Source organism: Galeopterus variegatus, unplaced genomic scaffold (assembly GCF_000696425.1).
Source record: "Galeopterus variegatus unplaced genomic scaffold, G_variegatus-3.0.2 Scaffold647, whole genome shotgun sequence".
Taxonomy (NCBI): domain Eukaryota; kingdom Metazoa; phylum Chordata; class Mammalia; order Dermoptera; family Cynocephalidae; genus Galeopterus; species Galeopterus variegatus.
The window spans coordinates 126,568-138,623 of NW_007726758.1; the positions used below are offsets into that span (position 1 = coordinate 126,568).

A 12,056-nucleotide genomic window follows, 5' to 3' on the forward strand; every position below is an offset into this window, starting at 1 on the left:
ATAATAATACGAATAATTGTAATTATAATCATAGTAACAGCAACCCACATTCACTAAGCACCTGCTATGTGCCAGGCACCATGCTAAGCACTTTAATGCATTAACCAATGAATGCTGCTATTATTCCCATTTTGCAGCTAAGTAAACTGAGGCACAGAGAAGTGCCCAAATTTGCCCAGCTAGGAAGTGGCAGAACAGGTATCTGAATCCAAGCAGAATCAATACTCTGAGGCATCACACAATCCTGGAAAGAAGGGGTAGAATTTGAGAGGGATTTAATAGGACTTGGAAGGAGAGAGAGGAAGGGACAAGGAAGAGTAATTTGTTAATCCATGCATTCATGTATTCATGTACTTACTATTTATCTCACTGAGTAAATAAATGCTCTCTGTGCTCTTTACATACCCTGGGGTCCCAAGACACCCCCTCTGAACTAATGCTAATATGGGGCCCACCTGGACTCTGAAGGATTCCTGGGAAACTTTTGTCTCTCATACGGTGCAGGTCATGGAAACAGGCAAACTTGGGTTCAAATCCCACCTCTGCCACTTACTGGGTGTGTGCCGTCAGCAAGTTATTTCTCTTCTCAAGCTAGGTTTCCCCTCTGTACTCATGAAGTGGATAACGTCCCACCCACCCTTCCCTGGTTGTCGCGAGGCTTAAATGAGTGACCTCATGCAAAGCACATAGAAGAGTACCTGGCACAGCAACAAGTGTCCAGGGTCCTGTATCTGGCCCCCAGGTGACACCCAGGTGAAAGGAGATGAGATCCCATAGGAACAGGGTCCACCTGGCCTTAGATGCCTCATGTCCACAGGAGCCAATAACTCGGATGATGACTCCATGGGAATAGACTCGGCTTCCCATCAAGTATTTACAGATATGCAATTTACTAGGAAGGGTCATTATTATCCTAAGTCATGCTGCCTGGCAACATAGTTGCACTCCACCTTTATCAGGTTTCCAGGGGAAGCAGCTAGAAAGTTAATGTCCTATATAGAACAGCTGTTAACCCTTTCCTAAATAATAATAGGACCTACCATGGACCTTCTTCCAAGCAAAAAATGAAATCCTATATACTAGGTTGAACCATCTGAAATGCCAGTATTTGGCTGTTTCTTGCCTTCAAATAATAGCAATTCTATGTGGTTCAAAGTGATAAAATGGCTTAGAACAGACCCTAGCCTATATTAAATGCTAAAAAAATGACTATTGTTGTTAATATGGATTAATAAATAAATATTTCAGAATTAATTTTAAATGTTAATATGAATTAGTAAATAAGAAATAACATACAATATATAATTATATTGTATATTATACAACAATATTATATCATAATATTCGTGAAAATTAATATGAATATTATTATTATCGTGTGTACACACAGACATGCAGGTATTCTTTTCTTGTTTTTGGGTTTTTTTTTTTTGGCGGCTGGCCGGCTGGTACGGGGATCCAACCCTTGACCTTGGTGTTATCAGCACCATACACTCCCAAGTGAGCTAACCAGCCAGCCCTCATACAGGTGTTCTTAACAGCACCAGATAAACGGCAAAACACTCAAATCACCATCTGCAGAGGGAGGGCATCTCGACATCCCCACACAGAAGCCCAGAGTGATTAAGAATGTAGGCACTGCAAAAGGGTGCTGGGGTTCAAATCCCAGCTTGGCCACATACTGCCTGGTTATTCAACTTTACCTCTCTGCTTCCGTGTCCTCACCTAAAAATGGAGATAAGAACGTAGCTCATAGAGATGTTGCAAAGACAAAATCCATGTGAATCCATGTGAAGCACTTAGTGCTATAACAGTGCCTGGAACACTATAAGGACTCAATAGCTGTTACTATTATTATTGTTAATTTATATTATTACTATTTTATTTTATTTTTATTTTTTAAAAGATGACCAGTAAGGGGATCTTAACCCTTGACTTGGTGTTGTCAGCACCACGCTCTCCCAAGTGAGCCACGGGCCGGCCCTACTATTTTAGAATCATTAAAAATGATGAGGCAGCTCTAAATGTATCAATAGAAAACAATCTCCATGATAAAATTTTGGAATCATTAAAAATGATGAGGCAGCTCTAAATGTATCAATAGAAAACAATCTCCATGATAAAGTTAAAAAGAAAAAGCCAACAAACGCCTAATATACACATTTTTGAAAAATATGTGGCATGATATAACAAGAGCTACCAATTTCTTACCACATACCCACACAACTGAAACAAAACTTTTCTCATCTAATGTTCACTCCTACTTCATGCATATAGCACTCTGATATTTTCTACTCTATTTCATTTTTTAAAAAATTAATAGCAACCAACTCACTCAATGAACATCTTAAACATTAGTTAATAAGTTGGGACCCCCAGTTTTAAGAAGATCTGGGATGGTACGGCTTCTGGGGAAGGGGCCTATGGGCCACTAGGGAGTGGGAAGAGGAGACCTTATCAATGTACCCTGTTTGGTTGCTTTTAAAATCTACTCCTGGTGTACATGCTCCCATTTTTCCAGGGGATGAGTGAGATGTTAGGCAGAAGAAAGAAAAAAATAATAATAAAGCTAAAGTCTGATAAAAATACCCCTTGATAGGGCAGGCCCGTGGCTCACTTGGGAGAGTGTGGTGCTGATAACACCAAAGCCACGGGTTAAGATCCCCTTACTGGTCATCTTTAAAAAAAAAAAAAATACACCTTGATCAACCTTCCCTATCTCCTCCTTGTCCCCCAGCAGAGAAAGCCACAGTGGAAGTTCTGAAGACCCCAGTGCTGGGGCTCTGTTCTCATCCCCTCCTTCCCCACTGACCAGTGAGACACATGGAAAAATGGGGCCGTAGTGGAGGCACCTGCAGGGAGCTGTGAATGGAGAAGAGGCAGGAAGAGGTAGAGGTGGCAGCAGTGTGAGCGGTGGGGTCCTGGAGCACCAGCAGCTGGCGGTCTGTCTTCTGGGTGAAGAGTAGCTGTGGAGAGGACATGAAGGTTAATGAGAGCTGTAGGGAGCATAGAGAAACTGCCAGTTCCCAGGTACTCTGGCCCATGTCTCCAGTACCAGCCCATTCCTCAGATGGAAAAACAAAGGCTTGGTCACAAAGACAGCTAGAATGTGGTCCTTCGTGTTCAGTCTCCCAGCATGAGTGAGGACTGTCGGCAGAGACTGCTGGTTCCTTGAGGAGGAAAGGGCTGGGGGCATGGACCCTTGAGTTTTAGGGAGGAGGAGGCTGAGGTTGTGGACCTCTGAGTCTGAGAGAGGAGGGGACTGGGGGTGTGGACCCTTGGGTCTGAGGGAGGAAGGGCTGGGGATCTGGACTCTTGGGTCTAAGGGAAGAGGAACGGACAGGTGCATGAAATCTGCATACCTTAGTGAGAGCCTGGTTGGGCTCAGAGAAGTCCCCACCGGGTGTTCCCTGGAGGCCATTGAGCTCAAGCAGTCGGCTCTGTTCCTAGGCAAAGACATCATGGACTACCACATCCCAGACTCTGAATGGACCACCCCAGCAGCTTTCCCTGATGCCAGGGAGGTGGTGGGTACCCCGGGGGAAGTGAAAAGGCAGGGCGGATCTCCCAGGGGACTCACCTGTCTCAGTGCCCGAAGGGCCTCCTCCTTCTTCTGGCTCAGCCCTCGGCTCTCAGCTGCCATCTGCTCCCCCAGCAACTTGAGCTGCTCCTCTAAGACCTGGATCCGGCGCTGTAGGCACCCCCCTGCCCTGGTTACTCAGCTGCCCTAGGGACCCCAGCTGGCTCTACAGGCTCACCTTCCCTCATATCCAGGCTCTCCTTGAGAGCCTGGGGTTTTCTCCACCCCTCACAGGGGCCATGGGATCTGAATGACCAGGGAGGGGACTCAGAGTTAACCTCCCTGCTGCCCTCTTCCCATATGGGGGTCCAGAAGACATCTGGGGTGGATTGGAGGGGATGGAGAGAAAGGCACAGAGAGAGAGACAAGCCAGAAGAGATACGGAGAACAGTGAATAAGAAACACCCAGAAAGAAAGAGATGTAGAGAAAGATGCGGAGAAAGGAGACAAGATAGAAATGAAACAGAGACAGACAGAAACTGTCTGAGACAGAGGAAGGGAAGAGAGAGGGACAGAAAAAGATCCAGAAATAGAGGTGAGGAAAGGAGACCCACAATGGAACTTTCTAATGCAAAATTTTCAGAAATTTTGTGTTAAATATTGTTAAACATGTCCCTTTTTTCCCACAGGACTTGTCAGACCCTTGACATAAAGCTCCTGGAAAGGATCTACTGGGAACGTCTTTTTGGACTAGGGTTTGAGAGGCAGAGAGCGTAGTGGTAAAGACTGAGTAAGTTCAAAACCCAGCTCCATCGCCAACAAACTAAGTAACCTTGGAAAAGATTACTTGAGCGCCTTTGACCTTCAGTTTCTTCATTTAATGAGTAAATACTCACGAAACATTTAGGACGATGTCAGATGCATAGTAAATGTTCAATAAATGTCAGCTATTGTTGTTCCTATTCTGAAGAACATGACACAGGCAGGAAATGAGGATAGAGAAAAGGCCAGACATGGAGTGGAGAGGACAGAGAAGAATGGCCAGGGAGGTGGGGCTGGTCCTGTGGGACTCACCCTGTGCTGTGCCACACTGGCCTGCAGCTCCTGAACCTTGGGGTCTGGCGCCTGAGCCCCAAGGCTGTCCTGATCCTCCTCCTCCTGCCGGCTCTCCCGCTCTAATTGCTGGAACTCCAGGTCCTCATAGGCACGCTGGGCCACATCCAGCTGTTCCCTCATCTGTGGGTGGGACACAAAAGGAATGGAGGCCTGGACCCCTAGAGCCCAGGGAAGTAGTAAGCTGGGACCCAGACTCCTGGTCAATGAGGGGGAAGGGGCTGGGGGCCTGGACACCTAGGTCCTGAGGGTTAGGGGGCTGGGGGGCTGGACTCCTGGGTCCTGGTGGGGGAGGGGACTGGGGACTTGGACTTCTGGGTCCTGAGGGAGGAGGCACCTGGATACCAGGTCCTGAGAGGGTCTGAAGGTTCTCACCTCCTGCACCCCCTGCAGAAGCCGCTCACGCTGGTCCTCTGGCTGTGAGTGGAGCTGTTCCTGGGCCTCCTGTAGTCTCTGGCGAAGACCCTCCATGCGATCTCGCTCCTGACTCAGTCGCCTCAGTTCCTGAAAAAACAACCAGGTTCTCATCCTCAGCATGAGCACAGAGAGGGAAACAGAGGCCAGCGAGATCTCAGACCCCTGCCTGGGTTCACAAGATCCCAGCTTCACAAGGGCAGGGACCCTGTCTGTCTGGTTCACTCTTGTACAGGCCTGCCCCAGAGTAGATGCCAAGTAAACAATTGTTTAAGAAACGAATGAAGGAATGAATGCAAAATATGTATATGCTGGGTGATAAGAAGGACCCAGAGGTGGGTTGAACCTAGTCCCTGCCTTCCAGGTGGGGGCACAGCCAGTTACAGACTGGGACAATCGGGGCAGTGAAACACAGAGACTATGGGAACCCAGAGAAGGGAGAAATTTCTGCCAGAGTAATCCAAGTCTTACTGGATGTGGAGATTTTAAGGTGGGCCTCAACAATCAGAAAGCACTTAGACCTGGGGAGAGAGAGGGAACTGGAAGGGCATTTTGGGCAGAAGGAACAGCACGGCACAAATGCACTAAAGTTTCCAGGGCACCCCCCAGCCAGGATGGAAGAGAACGTGGTGTGGTGGGAAGATATGAGGAGCATGGTGGGAGATGACAGTGGCCAGGCCAGCATGTGCAGCTCACGTTGGGTTTGGTCAACCTGAGGAGCCCTCATCTTGGGGCATTGGGGATCTATGGAAGGACTGAAAGGAGAGGGTAGAACTTAGCTTTGGGATTGTCCCTCTGGGAGATGGGCTAGAGGGGTGGAGACCAGCTCCCCCATGAGTCCTCAAAGCAGTGAGGATGAGGCCTAAGCTGGTGCCTGGCCAGCGGGGAGGGAAAAGAGATGGACTAGAGAGAGGTGAGGGAAGCAGAAGGACAGAATATGATGACCGACAGGCTGGGGGTAAGAGACATGGAGGCGTGGAGGGCAAGGTCCAGGACTCTGGCCTGGTGACCAAAGGGACAGCAAGATAGACAATGTGGAGAAGGGAACTGCTGAGGTCAGCATTGGATATGGTGAATGGGAAGGAGCCGGACTCCTGGGTCTGAGGGAGGATGGGTCAAGAGGACTGGATTCCTAGGTCTGAGGAAGAAGGGGCTGAGGACCCAGATTTATGGGTCTGAGGGAGAAAGGAATACCTAGAAGCCGATATCCCAGGAAGGAGGGCACATAGATCTAGACTTCAAGAGAGAAATCAGTACTGGGAGAAAGATGGGCTCTTTGAGAGTAAATTAGGTCCCAGGAGCCAGCCCCAGGAAATTTCAACATATAATATACTTGCAAAGAGAAAGACTGATAAAATTACAAAGTGATCATTTTCCAACTAATAATAACCGATTCAAATAATAACCACTGATGGATGTTAAAATATTTAGATAAAAGATTCTTGAGAAGACACCAGAGTGACCTCACGAGGTCTGGACAACAGAGACGATGTCCCCGACACTCGCTCAGAAAGGACTAAAAACACATCTGGATTTAATCAAGCCTCTACATCTAACCAACCACCTACTTGCAGGAACAGAGGAACACATCAAGGGACACAACACGCATGCAATCAGCCACATCCTGCCTGTGGCACAGAAGACTGGGTTTCTCCAACAAAGAGTACGGCGAAGACATAGTAGGCAGGAAACATTATAGATGAAAAAACACACCAGACATATCAACCATTACAATGTACTGGCCTTTTGGGGACCTGATTCTAAGAAGCCACCTATGAATGGAGTTTTTGAAACCATCTGGGAAACATGAAAACTGAATAGAAATGAGATGATACTAAGAACTTATTAGTTCTTAATGTGAGATAATGATATAGTGATACTGTTTTTTTTAAAAAGGAGTTCTTATCTATAAAGGACACAGGCCAAAGTATGTACAGGCAATACGATGTCTGGGATTGGCTTTTAAAACTAGGAACCAGGAAGCAAACTGGGGAACATGAAACAAGAATGGAAGAGGATTAATCATTGTCGAAGCTGGTAAGCACAGGACATGGGGACCGCAGGTTTGAAATTTTTCATAATATGACATTTAAAGAGCAAAGAGAGAGGGGTCAAAGGGAGGGGACCCTGTGAATCAGGACCCAAAATGCACGGTCAAAGGAGGAGGAGGAAAACAAGGAAAGGCATCTGCCCCTTATCCTCTCTGCCGACCAAGTGTCCCCATTCGGCGAATGGGGACAATACTGGCGCCCAGGTCGCCAGGAGCACTACCAGGAATATCCGTCTGGCAAGAAAGGAGAGTGACGATGAAGACCCAGCGGGCCAAACACACCTACCCGCTCCCGCTGCTCCCGGCAGCCCCGCTCGGCGTCCACCTGCTGCCCCAGCAGCTCACGGAGCTGCTCCTCCTCCCGCCGAGCGGCCACTCGCTCCCCAGCCAGCTCACCCCGCAGCAGGGCCACCTCCACCTCCATCTGCCGAGAGAATGCAAGGGCTGGGTCTCAGGGAGGGGCCTGGGGGGCTGAACTCCTAGATTCGGAGGGAGGATGGAGCCCAGGGACCTGGATTTGAAGGGAGAACCGGCTGGGGGCCTAGGATCCGATCCCTAGGAGGAAAGGTCTGACAGCCTGGCCTTGCGGGTTCCCTGTGTGTTGGGGCCAGACTTCCCAAGGGGTCTGGGCCTCACCTCAATCCTCAGCTCCTTCCTCTGGCGCTGTAGCTCCTTCACTCGCTGCTCCATCAGGGCCACGCGAGTCAGTGCCTCCAGCTGCTGCCCTCGCAGCCGCCGCGCCGCCCCTCGCACCCCTTCCCTAGAAGGGGTGGATGGGGAGGGTGTGGCCGGGATCAGCACGGGAGCCGCGGCATCGGCCTGAAGGTGGAGAGGGCGGTCAAGAGGAGAGGCCTCGCCCCCTGCTGTCACTAAATAGGTCCGGTCCCCACCCCACACCCCCCTCCGGGTTGGTCGGCCTACCCCAACCACCATGCCCAGTATACGTCTCAAGCTTCTTCACTTAAAGTCGGAATGGGGGGCGGGCGCAGGGCCGGTGACCACCAGAACCCAGGAGCTCGCAGTCCGGGGACGGGGCAGGGAACCGACTCGTGGAAGGTGTTTCTCTTTCTCTCTCTGGGTCCCCTTCTGGTGAGGTCACTTTCTCCTCGTCTCTGTGCCTTTCCCTCTCCCCGAATCTGAGTCTCTTATCCTGTTTCTCTGGGCTTCGTCTCTCCCACTCCATATCCGTCTTTCGTTTCTGAATCGCTAGCTCCTTCTCCCTTGGCCTATCTCCCTCTCTCAGGATTTCTGTGTCTCTGTTTCTGCTCCTCTCAGCGTCTCCACCCTCAGTGTCTCCATCTCCCTCGGTCTGAGTCTCTGTCTCTCCTGGGTCTTTGCATCCCAGCCTCCGTGTTTCTGGGTCTCTGTCTCCCAGTGGTCTCTCCCGAGTTCTGGGTCTCTGCCTCCCAGTGGTCTCTCCCGAGTTCTGGGTCTCTGTCTCCCAGTGGTCTCTCCCGAGTTCTGGGTCTCTGTCTCCCAGTGGTCTCTCCCGAGTTCTGGGTCTCTGGGACGGGGCAGGGAACCGACTCGTGGAAGGTGTTTCTTTTTCTCTCTCTGGGTCCCCTTCTGGTGAGGTCACTTTCTCCTCCTCTCTGTGCCTTTCTCTCTCCCCGAATCTGAGTCTCTTATCCTGTTTCTCTGGGCTTCGTCTCTCCCACTCCGTATCCGTCTTTCGTTTCTGAATCGCTAGCTCCTTCTCCATTGGCCTATCTCCCTCTCTCAGGATTTCTGTGTCTCTGTTTCTGCTCCTCTCAGCGTCTCCACCCTCAGTGTCTCCATCTCCCTCGGTCTGAGTCTCTGTCTCTCCTGGGTCTTTACATCCCAGCCTCCGTGTTTCTGGGTCTCTGTCTCCCAGTGGTCTCTCCCTAGTTCTGGGTCTCTGTCTCCCAGTGGTCTCTCCCGAGTTCTGGGTCTCTGTCTCCCAGTGGTCTCTCCCGAGTTCTGGGTCTCTGCCTCCCAGTGGTCTCTCCCGAGTTCTGGGTCTCTGCCTCCCAGTGGTCTCTCCCGAGTTCTGGGTCTCTGCCTCCCAGTGGTCTCTCCCGAGTTCTGGGTCTCTGCCTCCCAGTGGTCTCTCCCGAGTTCTGGGTCTCTGCCTCCCAGTGGTCTCTCCCGAGTTCTGGGTCTCTGCCTCCCAGTGGTCTCTCCCGAGTTCTGGGTCTCTGCCTCCCAGTGGTCTCTCCCGAGTTCTGGGTCTCTGCCTCCCAGTGGTCTCTCCCGAGTTCTGGGTCTCTGCCTCCCAGTGGTCTCTCCCGAGTTCTGGGTCTCTGCCTCCCAGTGGTCTCTCCCGAGTTCTGGGTCTCTGCCTCCCAGTGGTCTCTCCCGAGTTCTGGGTCTCTGCCTCCCAGTGGTCTCTCCCGAGTTCTGGGTCTCTGCCTCCCAGTGGTCTCTCCCTAGTTCTGGGTCTCTGTCTCCAGTGGTCTCTCCCGAGCTCTGGGTCTCTCCCTGTCTCCGGGTCACTGTCTATTTGGTTTCTCTATACCCGTCTCTCTGCGTCCTATCACCTGCCCTGTGTCTGTCTGGGTCTCCCCACGGCTGTCGCCTCTGGGCCCCTCACCGCGTCGCGGCTGCTCTCGGTGCTGCTGCCTTCTCCCACTTCTTCCTCTTNCCAGCCTCCGTGTTTCTGGGTCTCTGTCTCCCAGTGGTCTCTCCCGAGTTCTGGGTCTCTGTCTCCCAGTGGTCTCTCCCGAGTTCTGGGTCTCTGCCTCCCAGTGGTCTCTCCCTAGTTCTGGGTCTCTGTCTCCAGTGGTCTCTCCCGAGCTCTGGGTCTCTCCCTGTCTCCGGGTCACTGTCTATTTGGTTTCTCTATACCCGTCTCTCTGCGTCCTATCACCTGCCCTGTGTCTGTCTGGGTCTCCCCACGGCTGTCGCCTCTGGGCCCCTCACCGCGTCGCGGCTGCTCTCGGTGCTGCTGCCTTCTCCCACTTCTTCCTCTTCCTCCGCCTGCTGCTCAGCTCCTCGGCCGCTCGGAAGCTCCGTCGGCGCCTCGGGAGCCACCTGTTCGCGGGGACCTTCGGGGTGGTCGTGGGGCCGGGCTGCCTCTTGGGGCCGGACCTCCGCGTCATACTCCGGGCCCGACGGCGGCGGGATCCCCTCCTCCGGGCTGCTCCGCGACCCCATGGCCGCTTCGGACTCCTGCGGGGTGGGCGGGGCCCGGGGCTCCGGGGGCGGAGCCTGGCGGCGCGAGGGCGGGGCCTCGGGGTTCTGGGCGGCGCACCGGCCTGCTCCGGAGCTTGAGGCGGGCCCCAGGAGGCGGGGCCTAAGAGTTCAAAGGGTGGAACTGAGCATTCCAGGGCGTGGCCTGAAGCCTCCAGGGGCGGAGTCCGAAGTTGGGATGGGTTTGATTGCTCCTAGGATGACACGCCCCCGGAGGCGGGACCGGAATTTGGGCCTCGGGTCCTAGCACGCCTCCTATTGGCCTCTCCGACCCTCCTCTCCTTCCTATCCAGGTGTCAGGCCTTGTACCCTTCTAGCGACCCAGCCCCCACAGTCTCTTCGACTAGCTTAGAGCGACCCCATCTCCTTCTCCCTCCCCGAACCAGGAGTCCAGCTCCCGTACCCTCCTCCAGGAGCCCAGTAGTCTTGCGCCCGACCCCACTTGTAGGGGAGCAGCGCCCATGCCGCCTGACCCAGGGATCCAGGAGTCTGGGCTCCCGGTCTCTTTCTCTCCGGACAAGCTAGGAGTCTGAGTTCTCTGCTCCTCCCGGTTACAAGATTCCCAAACTCCAGCCCTCTCCTCCCCCGCAGCCCCGGCCCCCTCACCAGCTCAGGCTTCGGCGCGCTCCGCTCTGCGCTCTGGGCACTGTCGCTTCTGCCTAGAGACAGGTGGAGGGGAAGAGGGAGGAGAGAGAGGCCGCCCCGTCCCCCTCCCCAGCAGCCCGGAAGTGGAGGGGGGGACAACAGGTCCGACAGCTCTCGAGGGAGGAGAGAGCGACCAGTTTGCCCCGCCCGCGGCCCGGCATGCAGCCATCCCGGCCCCACCCTCGGATAACGCAGCATCACGACCTCCCACTCTGCCCCCTGGGCCCCCATTCCTGTCCCCTGGAGGACCTGTATACGCGCCTCCCTAATGCCCAGACCCTGAAAGTCCTGAAAGGAAGACATGAATGGAGAAGGGGGCCTCTCGCTTCTAATGAGCCCTTTATAAGGGCCCCGACAGGTCTGGGGAGCTGGACAAGGGGAGGGGGTGCCGTGAGCTGAGTCAGAGACCCGCCCAGAGACAGAAGGAAGTGTCCCCCCCACCCCCACCCCTTTGCTATGAGGTGGAGGGCAGATGTTAAATGACCCTTTCCTCTCTGGGCAAAACAGGAAAGTGACTGGCATGTGAAAAGGGATTATCAGAGATGTTAAGAGCTGTGCTAAACACTTTGTACACACTGGTTTAATTTCATCCTCACAGCAACCCACCAACCCATTTTATACTTGGGGAAGCTGGGGCTAAGGGGGACAAATGTACTCAAGATCTACACATGTAAATGTTAACACCAGCTTCACTCTCTCAAAAATCCAGTTCTTAACCATTATGTATACTGTCACTCCAAGCCAGGAAGTGTCTGAAAGATCATTCCACATGATATTAACAATAAAATGAACACTGATAGGGAGGCTGCCACACAGGCAGTGCGACAAGCACTCATACACACGAACTCATCAGATCATCACAACACCCTATTATTATTATTATTATTTCCACTTTACAGGTGAAGGAACTGAAGCCTGGAGAAGTGACATTGGGAAGTGGCTCAAGTGCAAGACTGTGTTATAATCCAAGGCCATGAGAGGATCTGCCCCAGATATCTGTTTGCTTCTGATCTTGTGAGTTAGACACTTCCTCCTTCTGGGCTCCTTGGACCTTCGCTCTGCCCTGCTCCCTGCCCTCTCCAGGGGGTCAGAGGAGAGGTAACCACTAGCATCTCAGCCCAGAAACCATCTGCTTCCCCCAGAAAACAGGCAGAAGTCAGA

General features: G+C 52.6%; 1 protein-coding gene across 1 annotated transcript in view; it reads right to left on the minus strand.

Moving 5' to 3' along the window:
- The window catches only part of PHLDB3 (pleckstrin homology-like domain, family B, member 3), a 21,584-nt gene extending 11,370 nt beyond the window's left edge, over positions 1 to 10,214 (minus strand). The window contains exons 1-8 of the mRNA XM_008570933.1: positions 9,981 to 10,214; positions 7,734 to 7,916; positions 7,384 to 7,521; positions 5,009 to 5,137; positions 4,591 to 4,756; positions 3,581 to 3,705; positions 3,363 to 3,446; positions 2,853 to 2,966 (exon numbers count right to left, since the gene is read on the minus strand). Coding sequence (XP_008569155.1) covers positions 2,853 to 2,966; positions 3,363 to 3,446; positions 3,581 to 3,705; positions 4,591 to 4,756; positions 5,009 to 5,137; positions 7,384 to 7,521; positions 7,734 to 7,916; positions 9,981 to 10,214 — 1,173 coding nt within the window. The remainder of the gene's footprint in view (positions 1 to 2,852; positions 2,967 to 3,362; positions 3,447 to 3,580; positions 3,706 to 4,590; positions 4,757 to 5,008; positions 5,138 to 7,383; positions 7,522 to 7,733; positions 7,917 to 9,980) is intronic.
- Between the last annotated feature and the right edge of the window lie 1,842 nt (positions 10,215 to 12,056).